Source organism: Leucoraja erinacea, chromosome 38, assembly GCF_028641065.1.
Source record: "Leucoraja erinacea ecotype New England chromosome 38, Leri_hhj_1, whole genome shotgun sequence".
NCBI classification, from domain to species: Eukaryota; Metazoa; Chordata; class Chondrichthyes; order Rajiformes; family Rajidae; genus Leucoraja; species Leucoraja erinaceus.
The window spans coordinates 2,936,680-2,962,422 of NC_073414.1; the positions used below are offsets into that span (position 1 = coordinate 2,936,680).

At 48.1% G+C, this 25,743-nt stretch overlaps 1 protein-coding gene across 4 annotated transcripts in view; it reads right to left on the reverse strand.

The window, feature by feature from the left end:
* Positions 1-1,706: 1,706 nt before the first annotated feature.
* The window catches only part of sipa1l3 (signal-induced proliferation-associated 1 like 3), a 161,746-nt gene continuing 137,709 nt past the window's right edge, over positions 1,707-25,743 (reverse strand). For 3 of the 4 annotated variants that reach the window (XM_055663617.1, XM_055663618.1, XM_055663616.1), the window contains exons 15-21: positions 23,184-23,378; positions 14,790-14,955; positions 12,135-12,339; positions 10,126-10,272; positions 7,621-7,741; positions 6,392-6,473; positions 1,707-4,714 (exon numbers count right to left, since the gene is read on the reverse strand). In XM_055663617.1, the coding sequence (XP_055519592.1) occupies positions 4,571-4,714; positions 6,392-6,473; positions 7,621-7,741; positions 10,126-10,272; positions 12,135-12,339; positions 14,790-14,955; positions 23,184-23,378 (1,060 nt within the window). In that variant the 3' untranslated portion in view covers positions 1,707-4,570. The remainder of the gene's footprint in view (positions 4,715-6,391; positions 6,474-7,620; positions 7,742-10,125; positions 10,273-12,134; positions 12,340-14,789; positions 14,956-23,183; positions 23,379-25,743) is intronic. The other variant, XM_055663619.1, reaches the window with a different exon arrangement.

Consider the following 25,743-nt stretch of genomic DNA (forward strand, 5'->3'; position numbering starts at 1 on the left):
AAGCATGCACACACACGCACCGTTATACATGCATTCACACAGGCAGGCATGCAAGGACACATATAGACATTCAGGCACACAACACACGTGGACACACACAAAGACAGGTATGTGTACACACACACGCAGGTACACACACACACGCACACTCAGGTATACACACGCACACGCAGGTACACGCACATACACGCAGGCGCATACGCACACACACACAGACACATTATGCTGCCTGACCGGCTGAGTTACTCCAGCATATTGTGTCTATCTTCTGCCTATAACCAGCATCTGCATCCTTCCCGCTCATCTCCACCAAGGGGTCAGTCAGCATGTTCACTCTTAGCTAGAGCACGGGACAACACTGCTTCATACAAGTGTCGGCCACGCACACATACACGCGCATACACACACGCACACTCAGGTACACACACACGCAGGTACACACACACACACATGGAATTTGCAGGAAGGAACTGCAGGCGCTGGTTTAAATCAAAGATAGACACAAAATGCTGGAGTAACTCAGCGGGACAGGCAGAATCTGTGGAGAAAAGGAATGGCTGGCGTTTCGGGTCGAGGCCCACACCAGTTCTCGCTGCAAGGCCAATGGAATGAGATACCACTGCACTTTGAAAGCCAGGAATATTTGGGCTCAGAATGACTGTGAGAAGCTCACAGTTTGGCGACGTGAGGAGTGGACACAGGCCACAGTGACCGTGCAGACACAAGGAACTGCAGATTCCGGTTTACCAAAAAAAAGCAAAGTGCTGGAGTAACTCAGCGGGTCAGGCAGCATCTCAGGGGAACACGATGAACAGCTAATCGCTTTTTATAGGCACAGTTTGCTTCAAGTAGCCCTTGCTTTCCCCCCTCTCTCTCTCTGTCCCTCCCCATCCTAGTTCGACTAGTTTCATTGACCTTCTGAATAAATATTACCGCCTCATTGCAACCTTCCCCTCGGCTAATGATGAACCATTTTACATTTCCTTGACCACCTTGACTTCCTTCGATCTGTGTTTTCACACCTTACCCTTCCATACCTCCAGTCTCCCCTCTCCCCCGACTCTCAGTCTGAAGACGACAATAAACTGAACTGAGTTCGCCCGGCAGTCTAGTGTTTTGCTCAAGATTCCAGCATCTGCAGTTCCTCACAGGCAATGGGGAATACAAGATAAACACTGGTCTAGTCATCAAAGTCTACAAGCTGGATATGAATTTCCAGGTGATGTGGTCAGAAGAGGTAGGTACCTCGGTGACTGCCAATCACCATCCCCCCCCCCCCCCCCCCCCCCCGGACACTTATTATTATTTATTCAAATCGTTTGCTATGTCGCTCTTCAAGGGAGATGCTAAATGCATTTCGTTGTCTCTGTACTCTACACTGACAATGACAATTAAAATTGAATCTGAATCTGAATCTGAGGTTCAACTGAATTGGAGTCTGAAGAAGGGTCTCGACCTGAAACGTCACCCATTCCTTCTCTCCAGAGATGCTGCCCTTCCGCTGAGTTACTCCAGCATTTTGTGTCTACCTTCAGTGTAAACCAGCATCTGCAGTTCCTTCTTAACACAATCATTTGTTTTAATGTTTACCTGCAGATGCTGGAGAATCGAAACACAAAAAAGCTGGAGAAACTCAGCGGGTGCAGCATCTATGGAGCGAAGGAAATACTATTTCCTTCGCTCCATAGATGCTGCTGCACCCGCTGAGTTTCTCCAGCTTTTTTGTGTAACATTTGTTTTAATGCCTGTTCTTCCTCCACAAGGACAATTGAGCAAACTGCTTACAGTGTAGGACAACCTACAGAGTCTGCATTGATCTGGCCACCTAGCTCTCTACTGAAACAGCTGCCTCTAGAGACTCACAATGGTCAGTAGTTCACTAGTTCAACTCGACAATTCCAATTGCAATTTTTAAGATTTCAAATTAAAAAAAACCTAAAACAATTTATACAAATATAGTGTATACAAAAAAAGCATGTACATTTATCAATTTAAATTTCCTGAGCCATCCCGAATGGAACTTTTCTAGAAAATAATTTAGGCTGCATGAGAAAGTGCTTTTCATTACTTCCTATCGTATCGTTAGACCGTGATCACCTTAAGGGGCTGTCCCACTTACGTGATTTTTTCGGTGATTCGCCAGCACCCGTCATAGTCGCAGCAGGTGGACGGAAATTTTAAAAATGGTGAAAATCCAGCGGCGATCAGAAAAAGGTACGACTCTTTGGGTGACTACTCATGACCAGACAGGCGTCACCTGTCGACATGTGGCGGGGTGAAGCCTGTATGGTCGTGAGAAGTCGCCCAAAGAGTCGTACCTTTTTCTGGTCCCCGCTGGATTTTCAACACGGTGAAGATTTTCGGCCACCTGCTGCGACTAAGTCGCCAAAAAAGAAAAAAAGGCGTAAGTGATTTTCGCGTAAAGACCCCTTAGTGTCTTAGTCTGAAACATTATCTCAGAAACAAAGATTTTCAATTAAAAAAATTTTCAAATAAAATTAAATAGCTTACTGAAATATATCAACAGTGTGGCAGACTGTACAAAGGAAAAAGGTCTTAATGTCACAACTGGATTGTATCAGATCGAACGAGGGTGGAGTTAAACGGATGGCTGAGTGGTGTTTAACAGGGACTCAGCCATCATCGATCCAATCTCTCGTTCCCTCAATGCTGGCATTCGCTGTAAGTGGAGACTGTCTCTCAACATTGTCCTCCGCTGACCCTAGACTCTCCAAACTTTTAGTTTTAGTTTAGAGATACAGCGCGGAAACAGGCCCTTCGGCCCTCCGGGTCCACGCAGACCAGCGATCCCTGCACACTAACGTTATCCTGAAACATCACACACACACACCCACACCACACACTAGGGACAATTTACAATTTTTACCCAAGCCAATTAGCCGACAAACCTGCACGTCTTTGGAGTGTGGGAGGAAACCGGAGCTCCCGGAGAAAACCCACGCAGGTCACGGGGAGAACGTACAAAGTCTGGACAGACAGCACCCGCAGTCGGGATCGAACCTGGGTCTCTGGGTCTCTAAACTAGAGGATGCTTGGCCCAGGTTTGCATCACAATGCTTCTTCTGCACGGAGGGAAAGAGTGGAGGGGTAGAGGGTTCATTGGGCAGCAATGGGGAGTGGGAGAGTCTACCTTCTAGAGAGACACCTTACTCTGCATGGTGACCCCCAACATGCTGATCAAACCCAACCCAGAACACTCCAGTCCAAGTCCGCTCTCTGCTCTCTTCCCAAGCACGTTATTAAGAACTAAAATGACACAAACCTTGCCTGCTCCTTTAGATCAGTTTAGAGATGCAGCACGGAGACAGACCCTTTGGCCCACATTTGATCACCCGTTCGCACCGGGTCCATGCTATCCCACTTTCTCACCCCCTCCCCACACACGACGAGGGGGCAATTTTCAGAGGGCCGATTGGCCCACGGACCCGCATGCCTTTGGGACGTGGCAGAAAACCGGAGCTCCCCTTACGAGACCCATGCAGTCGCAGGGAGAACGTGCAAACTCCACACAGAAAGCACTCGAGGTCAGGATCGAAACTGTGCGCCACTGGGCCACCCCTTTTGAATGTCATATTAAAACTGCCCCATGTTTAAGTTCTGAACAGGAGGTAGTTGAGGCAGGTGCTGTCACAATATTTAAGAGACATTTGGACAGGTAGATGGGCAGGGCAGGGTTAGAGGGATATGGGCCAAACGCAGGCAGGTGGGACTGGTGTAGATGGGACAGTTTGGTCGGCATGGGCATGTTGGGCTGAAGGGCCTGTTTCCGTGCTGTGTCACTCCATGAGGAGGCAATATAATAGTTTCTGGCTGTACGGATAGAAGGCCCTGTGGCTGGAGTATAATTCTAGATGCAAGCAATGCCTGGTTTAGCACACTAGAACGGCTACCGTTAAGATGGGGAACCTGAATCGTAATTCCTGCCTAGAGACCTTTTCCACACAAAGGGTGGTGGGTTGTATGGAACGAGCTGCCAGAGGAGGTAGTTGAGGCAGGTAGTATCGCAACGTTTAACAAACATTCGGACAGGTACATGGGTTTAGAGGGATATGGGCCAAACGCAGGCAGGTGGGACTAGTGTGGGCAGGTTGGGCCTGAAGGGCCTGTTTCCATGTTGTATCACTCTGTGACTCCGAGGTATTGTGTAGACATATGAAGCGGATTTTAGCTTGTCGCTTGTGTGATCCAGACTGCCTTTAGGGAGCAGCAGAGGGGGGGGAGAGGGGCAACAGGGCATCGCGCTGGTTTACTGACAGACGGAGGGAGATGGTGAAACATTCGCTCAGGCTGGGTTGGTGCTGGTGTTAATGGAGGCAGGGCGGTGAATCCCGCAGGGCAGGGCAGGGTAGAGAGGGCCCAGATACCCCCAGCATAAAGGGGTACCCCGCAACCCACAACCCACACTCTACCACCTCCGGCTGGCCGTGGCAGCTCTGCGGCTTCCGGAACATTCCAGGATGGGTTGCCGCTCCGTAAAGTCTCTCGCAGGCCGAGGCTCGGCCAGGGCGGAGGGCGGAGGGCAGAGGGCAGAGGGCGGAGGGCGGAGGGGTCACTTCTTCTCCATCGAGCTGGAAAATATCTCAGCAAACCTCCGCAGCTGCTCGGTGGCCGAGAGCGACTCCTCCTGGAGGCGCTGGTTATTGACACGCAGGTTGGCAACCTCCGCCTGCAGCACAAACTTATCCTCCTTCTCCTGGGGGGGGGGAGGAGAGAGAGAGAATTGAATTGAATACAATTTATTAACCAAGTATGTACACATACAAGGAATCTGCCTTGGTGCTTAACAATATTTAAAGGACATTTGAATGGGTGCATGTATAGGAAAGGTTTAGAGCAGTGGTTCCCAACATGGGGCAATTTGATTTTTAAGGGGGGCAATTGAGTGCGACTGAGGAGGTCTGGGTCCAAATTTTCGATTTTTATTATTTTGGATTTTCCATCAGGTAAACATATGTAGTTTATGTTTCAGATGTTATTTTGAGTAAATAATTCTTTGGGGGTAAAGAAGGTCTTAATTGTGTAGTTATTACATAATCACCGATAAGAATTATATATCACCACATGGGGGGGGCATCAGGAATTTAGAGGTGATTAGGTGGGGCATGGCCAAAAAAAGGTTGGGACCCACTGGTTTAGAGGGATATGGGTCAAATGGAGGTTAATGGGATTAGTGTAGATTGGGCATCTTGGTCGGAATGGACGTGTTGGGCCGAAGGGCCTGTTTCCTTGCTGAATGACTCCAAACAAACAAGGTTGGTGGTTGGCCATCATCCATGCTTGTCTCGATGCTTCTCAGGGATGGGTCTTGTTGGTGACACAATGTCCCAAGAAGGAACTGAGGAAGAGTCTGTGTACCACGTGTATGTACATGGAGTGTGTGAGGCTGTTCCATTATCTAAAGGGGCTGCTCCTCGCCTCCTTGCTGCGTTTTTCACCCACCACCCTCATCTTTGGACACCCCTGTGCGTAGGGGAGAGGGTAGGGCTGAAGATGTCCTGGTTGGGTTGCTCCTGGGCCTGGCCAAGCTGGCCATCCGCGAGTCAAGGCGCCAGGTGGTGGAGGACTCTACCCGAGCCAGCTGCCCGCCTCTTTTCCGGGGATACGTCCGTGCCTGGGTGCGGATAGAAGGGGAATACGCCCTGTCTACGGGCACCCTGATGGAGTTCCGCAAACGCTGGGCACCGAGGGGGGTTGAATGTATCCTGGACAAGGATTGCTTAGCATATCTGTCCGTCTTGTATTATGGTGGTGTTTTGTTTTATTGTATTGTAAATACTATTTTAATATTTGAATAAATATTTTTGATTAAAAAAAAAAAAAAGGAACTTATGCTTCTTACTTATAGAAACTTACAAAATTCTTAAGGGGTTGGACAGGCTAGATGCAGGAAGATTGTTCCCGATGTTGGGGAAGTCCAGGACAAGGGGTCACAGCTTAAGGATAAGGGGGAAATCCTTTAAAACCGAGATGAGAAGAACTTTTTTTCACACAGAGAGTGGTGAATCTCTGGAACTCTCTGCCACAGGGGGTAGTTGAGGCCAGTTCATTGGCTATATTTAAGAGGGAGTTAGATGTGGCCCGTGTGGCCAAGGGGGTCAGAGGGTATGGAGAAGGCAGGTACGGGATACTGAGTTGGATGATCAGCCATGATCCTATTGAATGGTGGTGCAGGCTCGAAGGGCCGAATGGCCTACTCCTGCACCAAATGTCTATGTTTCTATGTCTATGTATCCTGGACAAGGATTGCTTAGCATATTTGTCCGTCTTGTATTATGGTGGTGTTTTGTTTTATTGTATTGTAAATACTATTTTAATATTTGAATAAATATTTTTGATTAAAAAAAAAAAAAAGGAACCTTATGCCTCTTACCTTCAGCAGGTCATCCTGTAGCTGCTTCAGTTGGACCTCGAGCTGGTAGACTTTCCCTGTCAGTGCTAATGCCGGCTCGTTGCTGCAACAGATAATGCACCAATTACATTCCACCCACGCATCCCGGGTCTCACAGCGGCAGGTAGTGTCATACTACGTTTACGAAACATTTCAACAGGTAAATGGGCCAGACAAATGGAGATGCTGTGGCTCTGGAGAGGGTCCACAGAAGGTCTACAAGAATGATCAGCAGGAACGGGTAGGACCGTTAACATATGATGAGTGTTGGGACTCTTCTTCAGAGTCCGCAGAAGCTGATTATCCCTTCCGACGCAAGCTGCTCAGTTGAAATCAGTCTCCCATCAGAGTCCGACCCTAAGCTTCACCTATCCATTGCCTCCACAGATGCTGCTGGACCCGCTGAGTTACTCCAGCACTTTGTGTTTTACTCAAAATTCAGTTCCTAAGGAGAACTTGCTTGGTCTTTGCTGGTAGTTATGGGATAGGCTCACAGAGTCTGAATAGACAATAGACAACAGACAATGGGTGCAGGAGTAGGCCATTCGGCCCTTTGAGCCAGCATCGCCATTCAATGTGATCATGGCTGATCATCCCCAATCAGTACCCTGTTCCTGCCTTCTCCCCAAATCCCCTGACTCCGCTATCTTTAAGAGCACTATCCAGCTCTCCCTTGAAAGTATCCAGAGAATCGGCCTCCGCCGCCCTCCGAGGCAGAGAATTCCACCACTCTCTGTGAGAATGGTATGGCTGCAGAAACTACATTTCGTTTGAACCTCATGTGAGGTTCAAATGACAAATACAGGTATTGTATTGTATTGTTTTGTAGAAAAAGTGTTTCCTCGTCTCCGTTCTAAATGGCTTACCCCTTATTATTAAACTGTGTGGCCCCTGGTTCTGGACTCCCCCAAAATCGGGAACATGTTTCCTGCCTCTAGCAGTGTCCAAACCCTTAACAATCGTATATGTTTCAATAAGGTCCCCTCTCATCCTTCTAAACTCCAGAGTGTACAAGCCCAGCCGCTCCATTCCCTCAGCATATGACAGTCCCGCCTTCCCGGGAATTAACCTTGTAAACCTACGCTGCACTGCCTCAATGTCACTGGTGCAGGGGGCAGCTGTTGTGGAGGCAACGAATGATTAGACTGCTGGGTGTCCTACACAAAGTGTCACAGGGAAGAGGAGAGGCGGGCGGTCGGTCGGTCGGTCACCTTAAGACGTGGGTGGCCCTGGGCGAGCTCTGCCGTTCCAGGACAATGTGGCCATGCGATGGGCTGAACGACCGGCCCACCTCGGGATCATTTAATGAGAAGAGAGAAACCGCTCTCTGGACTGGAGAAAAAAAACACAAACAGAACTGAATAAGCATTGGCAGGTGACGTATTGGAGAATCCTCCTGTGGTGCTTGCTGACCATCGAGCCTCACGCCGTGCCCATCCCAACACTTGGAGCAACAAAGGTAGACACAAAATCAGATTCAGATTCAGATTCAGATTCAATTTAATTGTCATTGTCAGTGTACAGTACAGAATGCTGGAGTAACTCAGCGGGACAGGCAACATCTCTGGAGAGAAGGAATGGGTGACGTTTCAGCATCAGGCATCGACTGTTCCCACTTGTTTTTGTACCTGCTTTAACTACCTCCTCTGGCATCTTGTTCTATATTCCCACCACCCTCAGTGAGCAAGGTTGCCCCTCAGGTGCCTATTAAATCTTTACCCTTTACCCTTAAACCCCAATCTTCTAGTTTACTTTAGACTTTAGATTTTAGAGATACAGCACGGAAACAGGCCATTCGGCCCACCTTATCCGTGCCGACCAGCGATCACCCCGTACATTTGCACCACCCTACACACTAGGGACAATTTATAATATTACAGAAGCCAATTAAACTACAAATCTGTGCTTCTTTGTAGTGTGGGAGGAAACCAGAGCACCCGCAGAAAACCCACGTGGTCACGTGCAGACTCCGTACAGACAGCACACGTGGTCAAGATGGAACCCGGGTCTCTAGCGCTGTAAGGCAGCAACTCTACCGCGCCCTTTCTATGCCTCATCCCTCAGCCTCCAGCGCACCAAGGAATAAATCCCTAGTTAATGTGCTTTAACTGAACCAAGTCATTAACGTGACACTTATCCCAACACTGATGATAATCCATCACTGGGGAAAATCAAAGTCTCGTCCTGTAATTTGCTGTGTTTTCTGAAAGTTCTGCATCTTTGCTGAAGGCCATTGTTCCGCTGTCAATGACTGTGGGCAGGCCCCAACCCTTTCACCAAGGGCCAGGCATCAGGTTACTGCTGCTCTCAACGTTTTCCTTCATTGTTCGTCTCGGTGCAGCTGAAAACCTATCCTGCTGTACAACTGATACCCCGTGCCCAGCCCCGATAAACAATGCCCAGCCCCACCTCAGTGCCAACCCAAGTTGGTTTGCTGCTGACAGCCTGCCATGGGATAATCCACACTTTGTTTCAAACCGCCCCCAGTCCCAGGGTATCGGGTTCAGAGGGACTGACGTGACACAACCTGGGCTGTATTGTGTCCACCTTTCTCACACTCAGCTCACGCGCTTGTTTTCCTACAGATTTCAGGTTATTCTCTCAGTGAAGTGTGTGTGTGTGTGTGTGTGTGTGTGTGTGTGTGTGTGTGTGTGTGTGTGTGTGTGTGTGTGTGTGAGTGTGTGTGTGTGTGTGTGTGTGTGTGTGTGTGTGTGAGTGTGTGTGTGCCTGTGTGTGAGTGTGTGTGAGTGTGTGTATGTGTGCCTGAGTGTGAGAGTGAGTGAGTGTGTGTATGTGTGCCTGAGTGTGAGAGTGAGTGAGTGTGTGCGTGTGAGTGTGTGTGTGTGAGTGGGTGTGTGTGTATGAGTGTGCGTGTATATGTGAGTATGCATGTGTAAGTGCGTGTCCGTGTGTATGTGTGTGTCCATGTGTGTATGCATGTCAGCGTGTATGTGTGTGTGTGTAGGTATATGTGTGTGAGGGCGTGTGCGTGTGTGTCCATGTGTGTGTGCATGTCGGTGTGTATGTGTGTGTAGGTATATATGTGTGTAGGCGTGTGAGTGTGTGTGAGTGTATATGTGAGTATGCATGTGTAAGTGCGTGTCCATGTGTGTCCATGTCGGCGTGTATGTGTGTGTAGGTATATATGTGTGTAGGCGTGTGCGTGTGTGTCCATGTGTGTGTGCATGTCGGCGTGTATGTGTGTGTGTGTAGGTATATGTGTGTGTAGGCATGTGCGTGTGTGTCCATGTGTGTGTGCATGTCGGTGTGTATGTGTGTGTAGGTATATATGTGTGTAGGCGTGTGCGTGTGTGTGTGTGTCTGTGTGTGCATGTCGGTGTGTAGGTATATATGTGTGTAGGCGTGTGCGTGTGTGTGTGTGCATGCACAAATATATCAGGAATAAGTTGTGGCGAGAGCTAGTGAGGTTTGGATGTTACGGGCGGGAGTGGCATTTGCTGGTGGTTTGAAAGAGCTGAGATATTTGGAATAAAGCCAGATGTTGCTGCAGCTGCTGGGGTGAGCTGGGATCCACACACAGCCACTTACAATCTGGCAGCTGGTGCGCCCACATTGGAATTTATCAATCTTTATACATTAATGCAATGTGACGTTTCGGGTCAGAAGGGTTCGAAGTTACTCCAGCATTTTGTGTCTATCGTGAATTACGGTTCGTTTTTCCTCGTGGAGGAATTCCGTTACAGAGCGAGTCTTACCCTCGTAGGCTTTGGCAACGTTGACAAGGCTGGACCATTCCAGCTCTGACTCGGGGTCGGGCAGAGGCATGAGTCCCGGGTCATTCCGGCGCACCGGTATGCGGTCTCGCAGGTCCGTCAACGAGAGCTCGGAGGCAGATATGTTAGCTGTGCCAGAGGAGAGACAAAACTGTTTAGTTTATTGTCCAAGATGGACACAAAATGCTGGAGTAACTCAGTGGGACAGGCAGCATTTCTGGATAGAAGGAATGGGTGACGTTTCGACTTTTCCAGGCTATACCCTAAACGTCACCTCTTCCTTCTCCCCAGAGATGCTGCCTGACCCGCTGAGTTACTCCAGCATTTTGTGTCCATCTTCGGCTTAAACCAGCATCTGCAGTTCCTTCCTACAAGATTACATAGAAACATAGAAATTAGGTGCAGGAGTAGGCCATTCGGCCCTTCGAGCCTGCACCGTCATTCAATATGATCATGGCTGATCATCCCACTCAGTATCCCGTACCTGCCTTCTCTCCATACCCCCTGATCCCCTTAGCCACAAGGGCCACATCTAACTCCCTCTTAAATATAGCCAATGAACTGGCCTCAACTACCCTCTGTGGCAGAGAGTTCCAGAGATTCACCACTCTCTGTGTGAAAAAAGTTCTTCTCATCTCATAGAAACATAGAAATTAGGTGCAGGAGTAGGCCATTCGGCCCTTCGAGCCTGCACCACCATTCAATATGATCATGGCTGATCATCCAACTCAGTATCCCGTACCTGCCTTCTCTCCATACCCCCTGATCCCCTTAGCCGCAAGGGCCACATCTAACTCCCTCTTAAATATAGCCAATGAACTGGCCTCAACTACCCTCTGCGGCAGAGAGTTCCAGAGATTCACCACTCTCTGTGTGAAAAAGGTTCTTCTCATCTCGAGCCATTTACAATCGAGCCATTTACAGTTTATAGATACATGATACGGCAATAATGTTTAGTGAAGACATGTTGTTGGAGGAATAGAGAGTTGTGGCGTGATTGCAATATGCAATAGGAGGCACAATCTGGTTCTGTGTCTAGTATGTAAATAGTCGTCTAGGTTGGATGCCATCTGGGGGATGGGGGAGACCATGCTGAAATTGAAGCTATCAAATCAAAGACAGACACAAAGTGCCAGGGGAACTCAGCAGGTCAGGCAGCATCTGTGGAGGGAATGGACTGATGACTTTTTTGGGTTGGAACATTTCTTCGAACTTGAGTCTGAAGACGGGTCCAGACCCAAAATGTTGTCTGTCCATTCCCTCCACAGATGCTGACTGACCTGCTGAGTTCCTCGGACACTTTGTGGTTTGCTCAAGGATCCAGCATCGGCAGTTTGTCTCTCTGACTCAAAGTAAAAGCTTTGGTTTTTGCGCAGTTCTTTTCTTAAGTGGTGAAGACTCTTGCGATGTCTCTTTTCCTATGGCCATTGCTGAGAGGAGTCATTGGAAACCTGACCCACAAGATAGAGGAGTAGAATTAGACCATTCGGCCCATCAAGTCTACTCTGCCAGTTGATCGTGGCTGGCCCATGTTTCTCCCTCAACCCATATTTTCTGCATTCTCCCCAGATATAACCACCACCCTCTGAGTGAAAATGTCTCGCAGGTTGCCCCTAGACTGTGGAACAGCACCCCCTTTCCCATCAGAACTGCCCCCTCCATCGACTCTTTTAAGTCAAGACTAAAGACTTATCTATACTCCCAAACCTTTCCTGAAGTCCTCTGAGTGAGGGCTACATGTATATATGTATGTAGTTTGTTTTGTTGTGCTATTCTTATAATAAATGTAAAGCACTTTGTCCAACGAGAGTTGTTTTTTAAATGTGCTGTATAAATAAATGGGACTTGACTTGACTATTAAACCTTTCCCCTCTCACCTTGAACACATCCCCTAGGTAAAAGTCTCTGTGCATTCACCCAATCCATCCCACTCATAACCACCCTTCAACCTCCTGCGCTCCAACGGACAAAGTATTTAAGAAAGTGCTTACTTTTCTTTTCGAAGTTAGAGGTGGGAGGCTGAGCTAGCCTGCGGATGGGAAGCGTTTGGGATGGGTAGGTGCTGGTGAAGATCACGTCATTTGGAAGGGCCTGGTCGATGGCAGCGTGCTGGGAGTTGGCGTACATCGGCTCCCTTCGTCCGCTGCAGATACTTTCGTCGGACAGGGTTCGCTGCAGGTTCTTCCGTGAAGAATGCTGGAAAGCAGCAACGATTCGCTTGGTTATAAATGAAACACACATAAACATAATCGCCCGCCCAGAAGATAGACACAAAATGGTGCAGCAACTCAGCGGGACAGGCAGCGTCTCTGGAGGGAAGGAATGGGTCGAGACCCTTCTTCAGACACACAGCCCAGATAGGGACCCTTCCACCCACCAGGTCCATGTTGACCATTGAGGGCGGCACAGTGGTGCAGCGGGTAGAGCTGCTGCCTCACAGTGCCAGGGACCTGGATTTGATTTTTACACAGAGAGTGGTGAATCAGTGGAATTCTCTGCCACAGAAGGTAGTTGAGGCCAGTTCATTGGCTATATTTCAGATTCAGATTCAGATTCAGATTCAATTTTAATTGGCATTGTCAGTGTACAGTACAGAGACAACGAAATGCATTTAGCATCTCCCTTGAAGAGCGACATAGCAAACGATTTGAATTAAATTTTTTATTTAAGAGGGAGTTAGATGTGGCCCTTGTGGCTAAAGGGATCAGGGGATATGGAGAGAAGGCAGGTACAGGATACATAGAAAATAGGTGCAGGAGTAGGCCATTCGACCCTTCGAGCCTGCACCGCCATTCAATATGATCATGGCTGAGTATCCTGTACCTGCCTTCTCTCCATACCCTCTGATCCCTTTAGCCACAAGGGCCACATCTAACTCCCTCTTAAATATAGCCAATGAACTGTGGCTTCAACTAACTTCTGTGGCAGAGAATTCCACAGATTCACCACTCTCTGTGTGGAAAATGTTTTCCTCATCTCGGTCCTAAAAGATTTCCCCCTTATCCTTAAACTATGACCCCTTGTACTGAGTTGGATGATCAGCCATGATCACATTGAATGGCGGTGCAGGCTCGAAGGGCCGAATGGCCTACTCCTGCACCTATTGTTTATGTTTCTATGATCCTGATCTCGGGTGCTGCCCCTTGCAGAGTTTGCTTGTTCACATTCTCCCCGTGACCGCGTGGTCGTTCCTCGTGCCTGACCCGCTGAGTTACTCCAGCTTCTTGCGTCTGTCCTTTCCGTACTGTTCTACTTTCTATTAACAGGCACTGAGGAACGTGGAATGTTGCCCCAAAGCTGGGGGTGGCAGGGACACAGATTCCGGGTCACTGCTGCCCCAGGCCGCTCACACGGTGCCAGGTTTAAACTGGTGCAAGATATTGTTTTAGAGGAGAGCCGAGAAGGCGGAGAGCATGTTTGAGTGAATCAGCAGCACACACTTGCTTGAGCATGACATTTCTCACTGTGAACAACAAGCCAGAGAAACACTGGCAGCAATGTGACTTCACAGCTCACTGCACTACCCACTGACCCGATCACCAAGGCTGCCATTTGATTTAATTCACGAGTGCTGACTGCGGCGTTCTCAGCACGCACTCACGGCCCATCGATCACCCGTCATTACCCCACTCCTTGCAGCCACGCAGTCACGGGGGAGGGGGGGGGGGGACGTACAAACTCCGTACGAACCGCGCTTGTAGTCAGGATTGAACTCGGATCTCTTGGGCTGTTACGCAGAGACTTTGGAGATATGGCGCGGAAGCAGGCCCTTCGGTCACCTGGTTCGTGCCGACCATCGATCGCCCCGTACGCTAATACTTTCCTACACACTAGGGATGATTCACTATGTTACAAGCCAATTAACCGACAAACATAGAAACATAGAAAATAGGTTCTATCCGTGTACCTTTAGTTTAGAGAAACAGCCTTGAAACAGGCCCTTCTTTGGAGGGAAGTGGGTGTGTGTGTATAACACTGGGGTATAGTATAACAATAGACAATAGACAATAGGTGCAGGAGGAGGCCATTCGGCCCTTCGAACCAGCACCGCCATTCATTGTGATCATGGCTGATCGTCCCCTATCAATAACCCGTGCCTGCCTTCACCCCTTGACTCCACTAGTCCCTAGAGCTCTATCTAACTCTCTCTTAAATCCATCCAGTGATTTGGCCTCCACTGCCCTCTGTGGCAGGGAATTCCATAAATTCACAACTCTCTGGGTGAAAAGGTTTTTTCTCACCTCAGTCTTAAATGGCCTCCCCTTTATTCTAAGACTGTGTGTGGCCCCTGGTTCTGGACTCGCCCAACATTGGGAACATTTTTCCTGCATCTAGCTTGTCCAGTCCTTTTATAATTTTATATGTTTGTATAAGATACCCCCTCATCCTTCTAAACTCCAGTGAACACATACAAGCCTAACCTGTACATCTTTGTAGTGTGGGAGGAAACCGGAGCACCCGGAGGAAATGCAAATGGTCATGGGGAGAACGCACAAACTCTGTACAGACAGCACCCGTGGTCAGGATTGAACCAGGGTCACTGGCACTGTGAGGCAGCAACTATACCGCTGCGCCGCCGATTGGCAAGGGGCACTTGGTAATTCACACTTGGTAAACCCAGCCACACACCCACATCGGGGACATACCAGCATATCCCTATCTGTCTCCGGCAGGGGGCTGTCCAGCAGAATAAGCTTCTTCAGATCCTCCTCCAGGGTGGACTTGTGGGCTCTGCGCGGCGATCGGAGGTCTCGGAGAGACGCCCGCAACCTGGGCTGGCCAAAGACGTTAGTAGAGGCAACATTGGCTGACCTGGGAGGAGAGAGAAGACAGAATTTCAGATCCTTACCAACACCTGAGCATCAATATTTCTACTAACTGAATCATAAACCAGTCGTCCTTTAAAGTTGATGAATAATGTCAAAGATCCAAAGATGTTTGTGGAAACCACTCCGTTAGTTCTCTCCCACTGAGTGGCACCATTTTAATACCAATTCCTCAAGGTGGGGTGACTTGTTTTTTTTTTGAGGTGACACAATGGGGCAGCGGTAGAGTTGCTTCTTTACAGCGGTTCGATCCCGACTATGGGTGCTGTCTGTACGGAGTTTGTACGTTCTCCACGTGACCGCGTGGGTTTTTCCCAGGTCTTCGGTTTCCCCCCACACATCAAAGACGTCCAGGTACATCAGTAAATTTCAATGGTAAATGTAACAATAGTCCCTAGTGTGTGTGGGATAGTGTTGATGTGCGGGGATCGCTGGTCGGCACGGACTAGGTGGGCCGAAGGGCCTGTTTCCACGCTGTATCTCTAAACTAAACTAAACCAAATCAGCTTCCTTGTTATTTGTCTTTGGGAAATTCATTGTCTATGGAGGTGAAGGCAGTGGCAGCTCTGGCCACAACTGTAAGAGGTGAAAGATGGGCAACCCCCATTAACTCACAGCAGAGGGAAGGGAGTCCATGGTCTGCACCTCCTCTACACTGCACGGGACAACCCAAACTCAAGGACATGGAATGAGAAAGGGGAAGAGTTTTTTAAATTTAATTCCATTTTTTAATTTATTTCCATACATCTTGTACTTCTACACGATTGGAAGCATAATAGACTGGAATTTAGTTTAGTTTAGAGACACAGCGCCCTTCAGCCCACCGAGTCCGCACTGACCAGCGAACACTATCCTACACACACTAGGAACAATTTGCACTTACACCAAGCCAATTAACCTACAAACCTGCACGTCTTTGGAGTGTGGGAGGAAACCGAGGTCGCGGGGGGAAACCCTCGCAGGTCACGGGGAGAACGTGCAAACTCCGTACAGGCAGCGCCCGTAGTCGGGATTGAACACGGGTCTCCGGCGCTGCAGGCGCTGTAAGGCAGCGACTCCACCGCTGCGCCACCGTGCCGCCCTCCATGTCGAGGCAGCAAAGAAAGTCGTCGCATCTGCATAGCCGTTCGGACGCCACAACCCTTCAGGAAAGAATCAACTGACAGGATGTAACAGGGGCACACTGCACCGCACGAGGCTTTTCATACGGTGAAGAAGGCCAGCCTTTTGATCGTGCTTACAAACTTCTAATACATATTTTCTAGAACAAAAACACTTGGCCAGGCAGCGCTGCTGTGCATTCTGACAACCAGAGCCTTGTGCAGGAACCGTTGCCAAATCACCCCCACCCTCCCCCCTCCCCGACTCCAGGCAGAAATATTTGACACTCTTCAGATCTTGAGTGCCAGCATAAATCGGTTTTGATTTCTCCTGCAAATGCATTCTGGTCTCTGAAAGGGGAAGAGACCAACAGATTGGGAGTGTAAAGGCCGTGGAATGTCTCCACTCATCTCACCACATGTTGGCAATTAGGCTGCAGTCCCTGGCGTGACAACAAAGGCAGCCAACGTCAATGAATGGGTGCAGTCAGGGGAACATCCCTAGATATCTTCACCCTCACCCTGTGGGAAATATCACATTCTTTCCCCTTTGCTGTACTTAAAATATAATGACTGCTTCATTGCGTGCTGTATATTTCGCCTTATGAGGAAGGTCTAACAAATCATTCTTTTTCAGGACACAGAGTGCTGGAGTAACAGCGGGTCAGGCAGCATTGTGGAGAACATGGATAGGTGACGTTTCAGTACTGGAGTAACTCAGCGGGTCAGGCAGCATCTATGGAGAACATGGATAGGTGACGTTTCACAGAGTGCTGGAGTAACTCAGCGGGTCAGGCAGCATCTGTGGAGAACATGGATAGGTGACATTTCAGAGTGCTGGAGTAACTCAGAGGGTCAGGCAGCATCTATGGAGCTAAGGAAATAGGCAACGTTTTGGGCCGAAACCCGTAAGGGTTTCGGCCCGAAACGTTGCCTATTTCCAGAAGGATTTCGGCCCGAAACGTTGCCTATTTCCTTAGCTCCATAGATGCTGCTGCACCATAACTGAGCGGGTCAGGCAGCATCTGTGGAGAACATGGATAGGTGACGTTTCACAGAGTGCTGGAGTAACTCAGCGGGTCAGGCAGCATCTGTGGAGAACATGGATAGGTGACGTTTCACAGAGTGCTGGAGTAACTCAGAGGGTCAGGCAGCATCTGTGGAGAACATGGATAGGTGACGTTTCACAGAGTGCTGGAGTAACTCAGCGGGTCAGGCAGGATCTGTGGAGAACATGGATAGGTGACGTTTCACAGAGTGCTGCACCATAACTCAGTGGGTCAGGCAGCATCTGTGGAGAACATGGATAGGTGACGTTTCACAGAGTGCTGGAGTAACTCAGAGGGTCAGGCAGCATCTGTGGAGCTAAGGATAGGTGACGTTTCACAGAGTGCTGGAGTAACTCAGCGGGTCAGGCAGCATCTGTGGAGAACATGGATAGGTGACGTTTCACAGAGTGCTGCACCATAACTCAGTGGGTCAGGCAGCATCTGTGGAGAACATGGATAGGTGACGTTTCACAGAGTGCTGGAGTAACTCAGCGGGTCAGGCAGCATCTGTGGAGAACATGGATAGGTGACGTTTCGGGGTAGGGACCCTCCTTCAGTCATGTCCTCCAGAGATGCTGCCTGACCTGCTGAATTGCTCCAGCAAGCTGCCTACTCCAGCAAGATAGACACAAAGTACTGGAGCACCCGGAGAAAACGTACGCAGATCACGGGTAGAACGTACAAACTCTGTACAGACAGCACCCGTATTCAGGATCGAACCCGGGTCTCTGGCGCTGTGAGGCAGCGACTCTACCTCTGCGCCATCGTGATGCCCTTGCTGGATTTTATTCCAGATTTCCTGAACCGAATTAATCCATTTTTGAATTTCTCTTGATGATCAAAATCCTTCAGGATCCAAAATGTAAAAGTACTTGCATCATTAAGGATTTTGATCATCCATTTGCCAAAAAAGGTTGCTGGTATCCTTAATTCCAAACATTTTTCCATTAACCACCAGAACCACCACTGCCCACATCCTGCTTGTGGATCTGGCATCCTGGTTTTCTGCATTTTCTGCATTTACTGCTATTTGTGCATATGCATATCTAAGTTATTTATCGAGAATTGGGGCAATAGGGATTTGGGTGCTGGGCACATGGTTACAAAATCTATTATTGTCCTATGAAGGCAAAAGCAATAGATTTTCCCATTACACTCAGTCAAGCATTAACACCAAATGAGCTAACATGGACACAAAATGCTGGAGTAACTCAGCGGGACAGGCAGCATCTCTGGAGAGAAGGAATGGGTGATGTTTCGGGTCGAGACCCTTCTTCAGACTGAGAGTTAATGAGGGGGAGGGGGAGATACAGCGATAAGGAAGTGTAAGATGTGAGAACGAGATATTAAAGGGGGTGGAGTTGAAGAATAGAATAGAGTAGAATAGATCATTGTTAGCTAGGAGAAGGTGACAACAAAGCAAACAGAGATAAAATGTAATCCAAGACCCTTCTTCACAACCGAAACATCACCCATTCCTTCTCTCCAGAGATGCTGCCTGTCCCGCTGAGTTACTCCAGCATTTTGTGTCTATCTTCTGTTTAAACCAGCTGACACAAGGAACTGCAGATGCTGGTTTACAAGAAAAGGCACATAGTGGTGGGGGAACTCAGAACTCAGCAGGTCGGGCAGCATCTCCAGAGGTCATGGATAGGCGACGTTTCGGGTCGGGACCCTTCTCTAGATTCTCCTCAAGGCACAAGGAACTGCAGTTGCCGGTTTGCAAGAAAAGACACAAAGTGCTGGAAGAACTTAGATGGATAGGACAGGTTTAGCGGGATCTGGGCCAAATGCAGGCAAGATGAGTAGCGTAGATGCTTGGTGTGGGCAAGTTGGGCCTGCTTCCACACTGTAAGACTCTCTAGCTCAGCGGGTCAGGCAGCATCTCTAGATGTCATGGAAGGAAACGTTTCGGGTCAGGACACTTCTCTCGACTCTCCAAGGCTGTGGAGTTGGGATTCCTGTGGGGGAATGCCGGGTGGGCGGTCTGTAGACAAGCAGAGATTGCCCCCCACATTGCAAGGAAGCAATTATCTCCCAACTAACTTGCCCTGTGTTTCCGACAACTTCCCCATGAGGAACAGATAACGTAAACACTTTGTGAAGTTCAGGCTGAGTTTCATCCTGGGCTAATATCTCTCTCAACGCTTTATGCCAGAAACACTACTCCCAGGGTAAACTCTTTCCTTTCCAAAAATTTAAATCAAACTAATATGTTGTTGGGATTATTCTAGAAATGATGCTATTTTGTGTGGGAAGGAACTGCAGATGCTGGGTTTAAACTGAAGATAGACACAAAAAGCTGGACTAACCCAGCGGGTCAGACAGCATCTCTGCATAAGGGAAATAGGTGACATTTCGGGTCGAGACCCTTCTTCAGACACATGCTATTTTACTGTGTAAAGCCTTAGCTAAGCAGGCAAGAAGAGTTGGATCACAAGAGACTGCACAGGCAGGAATCTCTGGTGATCGTTGGTGGGTGTGTGGACTTGGTGGGCCAAAGGGCCTGTTTGCAGGCTGTATCTCGACTAAACCTTCGGGATCAACACCCCTTTTTCTGTCTACTAGGCAACCTGCGGCCTTTCAAACTCAATATTGGAGACACAAGAAGCTGGAATCCTGAGCAAACCAACACATCTAACCTCACCCACACTTTGACAGCTAGGCACCTGTCAAAGCAAAGCCACTGTTCTGTCTGAAAGTGTTTTTATTTCAATTATTAGGCATATTTTAGATATGGTAATTTTAATTTTTAAAGCTATATGTATTTATTCTGTTTTTATTAACTGCACTGACAGGAACTGATTGAGAAATCTGTGTATGTAAGTACTCAGTTAAAATGACATTATAGTAAATAGCAATACTGAAAAACACAAAGTACTGGAGGAACTCAGTGACTCGGGCAGCATCTGTTCATTAGTTATGGGAGCAGAGTTACGCCATTTGGCCCATCAAGTCATGGCTGATCTATCTCTTCCTCTCAACCCCATTCTCATGCCTTCTCCACATCTATCTCTGCCTTAATAATATCCATTGACTTGGCCTTCACAACCTTCTGTGGCAATTAATCCCACAGATTCACCACCCTCTAAAGAAATTCCTCCCATCTCCTTCCTAACAGTTATGTCCTTATATTCTGACGCTGTGCCCTCTGGTCCTAGACTCTCCCACCAGTGGAAACATCCTCTCCACATCCACTCTATCCAAGCCTGTGGAGGGAACGGACAGACGATCTTTCTGGATGGGGCCCTTCTTCAGAACGTGGTGTATTAACTGGTAATGCAGATGGGAGAGGGAGAGGGGGAGAGCGGGAGAGGGAGAGAGGAGAGGGAGCGGGAGAGGGAGACACACACTCACATACAAGCAACTGCAGATGCTGGAACCTTGTGTAGAACAAAGTGCTGAACGAACTCAGTGGGTCAGGCAGCATCTGTGGGAGGGAATGATGGGACTGGTGGAACAAGCATGGCGTGGTGTTTTACATAGTGATGAAGCTTTTCCACTGAAGAGCTTATTCAGTGATATGACTGATAAAAAAACCTCCTCAAATTACGTTTGCAGATCAGATACAAAGGCTTCTTGAGTTTATTAGGACAGTGAAAAGCTGCAGGCTGCTGTTAATATGCAGCAATTTCCCTTATACAACCTACATCTGGTGGCTTTGAACCAGGAACCTCTGCCTTTCACTAAATCTATTGAACTGTACACCAAACATCTGATATGCAGAATGGTCTAAATATCAGAGTCGGAGTTCTTTCTGCGGAGGTGGTTGTATTAACCCTGTAGTATCATTGGACTTCGAGAGGCAGATCTTATTTGTTTCCAAAGGAGAAAAAAAAAAATCACATTTTATCTTGCGCCCACAGACATAATATTCAATACCTTTAGAAATGAAAGTTAGTGGTTTCAGATTTTCTAGGATTCAATTAGTTAGGAGATTCACTGAGGACTGGCAGATACCGGAGCTATTTAAATTCAACTGGTTGAAAAAAAATGCTGACTATTTAAAAAAAAAAAATCCTGCTTCTGAGGGAATTCACACAGAGAGTGGTGAGTCTCTGGAACTCTCTGCCGCAGAGGGTAGTCGAGGCCAGTTCATTGGCTATATTTAAGAGGGAGTTAGATGTGGCCCTTGTGGCTAAGGGAATCAGGGGGTATGGAGAGAAGGCAGGTACGGGATACTGAGTTGGATGATCAGCCATGATCATATTGAATGGCGGTGCAGGCTCGAAGGGCCGAATGGCCTGCTCCTGCACCTAATTTCTATGTTTTCTATGAAAGATAATAACTAACGCAGAATAAATTAGTTTTAGTTTAGTTTAGAGGTACAGTGTGAAAACAGGCCCTTCTATTAACAGAATCTATTACAGTTGAAGACTATTTCTATATAGTAGAACTGTCATTGCCACTGAAGGTAATGGAGGCCAAGTTAATGGATATCTTTAAGGCAGAGATAGATAGATTCTTGATTAGTACGGGTGTCAGGGGGTTATAGAATATAGACCAGTACAGACTCGGTGGGCCGAAGGGGCTAGTACCAAACAGAAGATCGACACAAACTCTAGAGTAACTCAGCGGGATAGGCAGTATCTCTGGAAAGAAGGAATAGGTGACGTTTCGTGTCGAGACCCTTCTTCAGACAGGTTGGGTCTCGAGACAGAAACGTCACCCATTCCGTCTCTCCAGAGATGCTGCCTGTCCGCAGAGTTACTCTAGAGTTTGTGTCTATCTTCTGTTTGGTACTAGCCCCTTGGGCCCACCAAGTCTGTGCTGTTCTATATTCTATATTATGCATTATTGGAAACGCCTACATTTTCCAGCATTAGAAATTTGGCCAATTTTAACAACAAAAATGCATTTGCTGTTCCTCTCTATTCATTAAAAACAGATGTATCAATACATATACCTCGTGGGCCAAATTCAGTTGTGGAGTAACGCTATTTTCTCTCTTCACAATGAGAGGCATTGTTCCCTGATTCTGCCCTCATTATGTGGCAAAGCCTGCAGAGAATTTTCAGAGAGCGCAGGGCTGATTGGTGTCATGACTCCATGTGCTGAAGCACAGCTCCAACTTGCGGGTTAAGAGATAATATCATCGCTGACTGTCATATTCAATTCAACAGGGAATTTAGAAGAAATGTCTCCACTCATAGAGATGTGGGAACATGGAAATTGTTCCCACAGGAAGTGTTCGAGACAAAAAGAAGATTCATTTACGAAGAAGCTTTAAAGAACAGACAAGAGGGAAGGAAAATTGATCGACTGAAAGGTACAGCCCCTTCGGCCCATCGAGTTTACACTAGTTCTATGCCATCCCACATCCGCATCCACTCCCTACACACTAGGGGCAAGTTTACAAAGGGCAAATTCACCTGCAAACCTGCAAGTTGTTGGCAGGAGGAAACAAGAGCACCCGGTGGAAACCCGAGAGTTACAGAGAGAAGGTGTAAACTCCACACAGGCAGTGCCCAAGGTCAGGATGGAACTCAGAATGCCAGAGTAACTCAGCGGGTGAGGAAGCACCTCTGGAGAGAAGGAATGTGTGACGTTTCGGATCGAGACTCTTCTTCAGACTGAGAGTCAGGGTGAGAAGAGAGACTAGAGGCATGGAAGGGTACGGCGTGAAAATGACAGATCTAAGCAGACGGATGAACACAGGTCTAAGCAGACGGATGACCGCGGGTCTCTGGCGCTGTGAAGCAGTGGATCTACCATCCGCCCACTCAGCCGGAAAGACAGCGGGAAGAAGAAAGCAGATTTGTTTAAGTAAAAGATAAACACAAAAAGCTGGAGTAACTCAGCGGGACAGGCAGCATCTCTGGAGAGAAGGAATGGGTGATGTTTCGGGTCGAGACCCTTCTTCAGACGGAAAATCACGGCAAAAGGAACCAAGAGATATAGACGATGATGTAGAGAGAGATACAGTAAGCACTGGTTGGGACCAGTAGGGTCAAATAGCCTGCTTCTACAATGCATGACATAAAGTGTGGTGCAAAACCAAAGCCCAACACATTTTGTTGATTGCAAAAGACTGAGGTCCAAACTGCTTGCAACGTGACTCCTACGTTTTAGTCTCGGTGAATCCAGAATGTCGACCCTGGGAGCTGGCGGAGATTTTCCAGCCAGCTGGACACATGTTCTTCACATTCTGATAGGAGTAGAAGGATTTGGGGACGGAAGCTGAGAGCTGAGGGCAGGGCGCCAGTGGCCTGGGCAAGTCCGGTGGCGGGGTCTTGTGGGTGCGAGGGGTGTGTCCTGGCCTGCAATGCAAGGGTGCGGGGAAAACAAAATTAAAAAATAAAATGAAAATAAGCAAGCAACCCAAAAATAAAATTGTTTTACTAACTTTAAGCAACTTTCTCCCTCTGTCTTCTCACTTTTTTTAAAAGTTTAGATTGGTTTTGTTTATTATCATGAGAGGGCACAAATTTAAACCCAGGTAACCAGAACCCAACACAAAGTACCAGGCACTCTCAGCTTGCAGAACATCAAGACACACAAGTTCCTCAAAGTAATCTGGGGAGGCACGGGGGCGCAGCGGGTAGAGTTGCTGCCTCACAGCGCCGGAGACCCGGGTTCGATCCTGACTACGGGTGCTCTCCGTACGGAGTTTGCACATTCTCCCCGTGACCTGCGTGGGTTTCCTCCGGAGACTTCGGTTTCCTCCCGCACTCCAAAGACGTGCAGTAGGACAGGTTTGTAGGTTAATTGGTTTGTTGTAAATGTAAAAACTGTCCCTGGTGGAGGATAGTGTTAGTGTGCGGGGATCGCTGGTCGACGCGGACTCGATGGGCCGAAGGGCCTGCTTCCACGCTGCATCTCTACCCGCTGAGTTACTCCAGCATTTTGTGTCTACTTTAAATTTTATCCAGCATCTGCAGTTCCTTCTCACACATAATATGCTAAAGTTGTTAGCATGGACAAGATGGGCAGAAGGGCCTGTTTTACATTCTGTACAGCTCTATGACTCTGCTGGAAGATGATTTATTTTTAACAGATTTAATTCTAAAATTGCACAAGGACTCGAACAGCAGCAATTCTATTAGATGGACACACAGTGCTGGAGTAACTCAGCGGGACGGGCAGCATCTCTGGAGAAAACAAATAGGTGACGTTTCGGGTCGGAACCCTTCTTCCGACACTGATTCTGAAATCCTGGTTTTGGGTTCTGACACAAAACGTCACCAGAGATGCTGCCTGTCCCGCTGGGTTACTCCAGCACGCTGTGTCTATCTTCGGTATAAACCAGCATCTGCAGTTCCTTCCCACACAGCAATACTATTAACTCAGTTCAGCCAAGGTTCTTCATCTTTTTCCTTCGAGGAGATGGATTAGCAGTCCATTTGGGAGAGGTGTACGATTTCACTGACTAAAATAGTAAAGCCTCGGGCCCTGGCGAGGAGCAGCTGAAACACCACAGCTGTAGAACGTGTCAGCAGTGTTTGTAAGAAAAGCTCAGCAAGTTCCTAGTATCCTAGCATTTAGACACCCACCAGGTTGATTCAAACAAATCAATGCCTCAATAATGTGGAGGAAGGAGAACCACGGGCGTCACAGTGGTGCAGCGGGTAGAGCTGCTGCCTCACAGCGCCAGAGATCCAGGTTCCATCCTGACTACGGGTGCTGTCTATACGGAGTTTGTACGTTCTCCCATGGGTTTTCTCCGAGATCTTCGGTTACCTGCCACGCTCCAAAGACGTTCAGGTTTGTAGGTTAATTTGCCTGGTATAGAAGGAAAAAAATTGTCCGGGGATCGCTGGTCGGTGCGGACTCGGTGGGCTAAAGAGCCTGGTCCCCAGCTGTATCTCTAAACTAAACATTTGTCTGTTTTAAATACGCAGGGATTAAAAAGGAGGGATCAGAATTAAAATCAAAATCTGATCCGTTTTCTTTTCCACCCCAGTACAGGAAAGTCCCAGAAAATAAAAGGTGTCATTAGTTTACATAGAAACATAGAAATTAGGTGCAGGAGTAGGCCATTCGGCCCTTCGAGCCTGCACCGCCATTCAATATGATCATGGCTGATCATCCAACTCAGTATCCCGTACCTGCCTTCTCTCCATACCCTCTGATCCCCTTGGCCACAAGGGCAACATCTAACTCCCTCTTAAATATAGCCAATGAACTGGCCTCAACTACCCTCTGTGGCAGAGAGTTCCAGAGATTCACCACTCTCTGTGTGAAAAAAGTTCTCCTCATCTCGGTTTTAAAGGATTTCCCCCTTATCCTTAAGCTGTGACCCCTTGCCCTCGTTACAAAATGTACCTCGACTATATAAAGTGCTGGAGGAACTCCTGCACGAAGGAACTCAGATGCTGATTTACACCAAAGATAGACCTGGAGTAACACAGCGGGCCAGGCAGCATTTCTTAGAGAGAAGGACTGGGTGACGTTTTGGGTCGGGATGAAACGGGTGACCTGAAACGTCACCCATTCCTTCTCTCCAGAGATGCTGCCTCTCCCGCTGAGTTACTCCAGCTTTTTGTGTCCACTGCTTTTTAGTTTAGTTTAGTTTAGTTTAGAGATACAGCGTGGAAACAGGCACTTTGGCCCACGTCGACCAGTGATCCCAGCATTTTAACAGTCTGAAGAAGGGTTTCGGCCAGAAACGTTGCCTATTTCCTT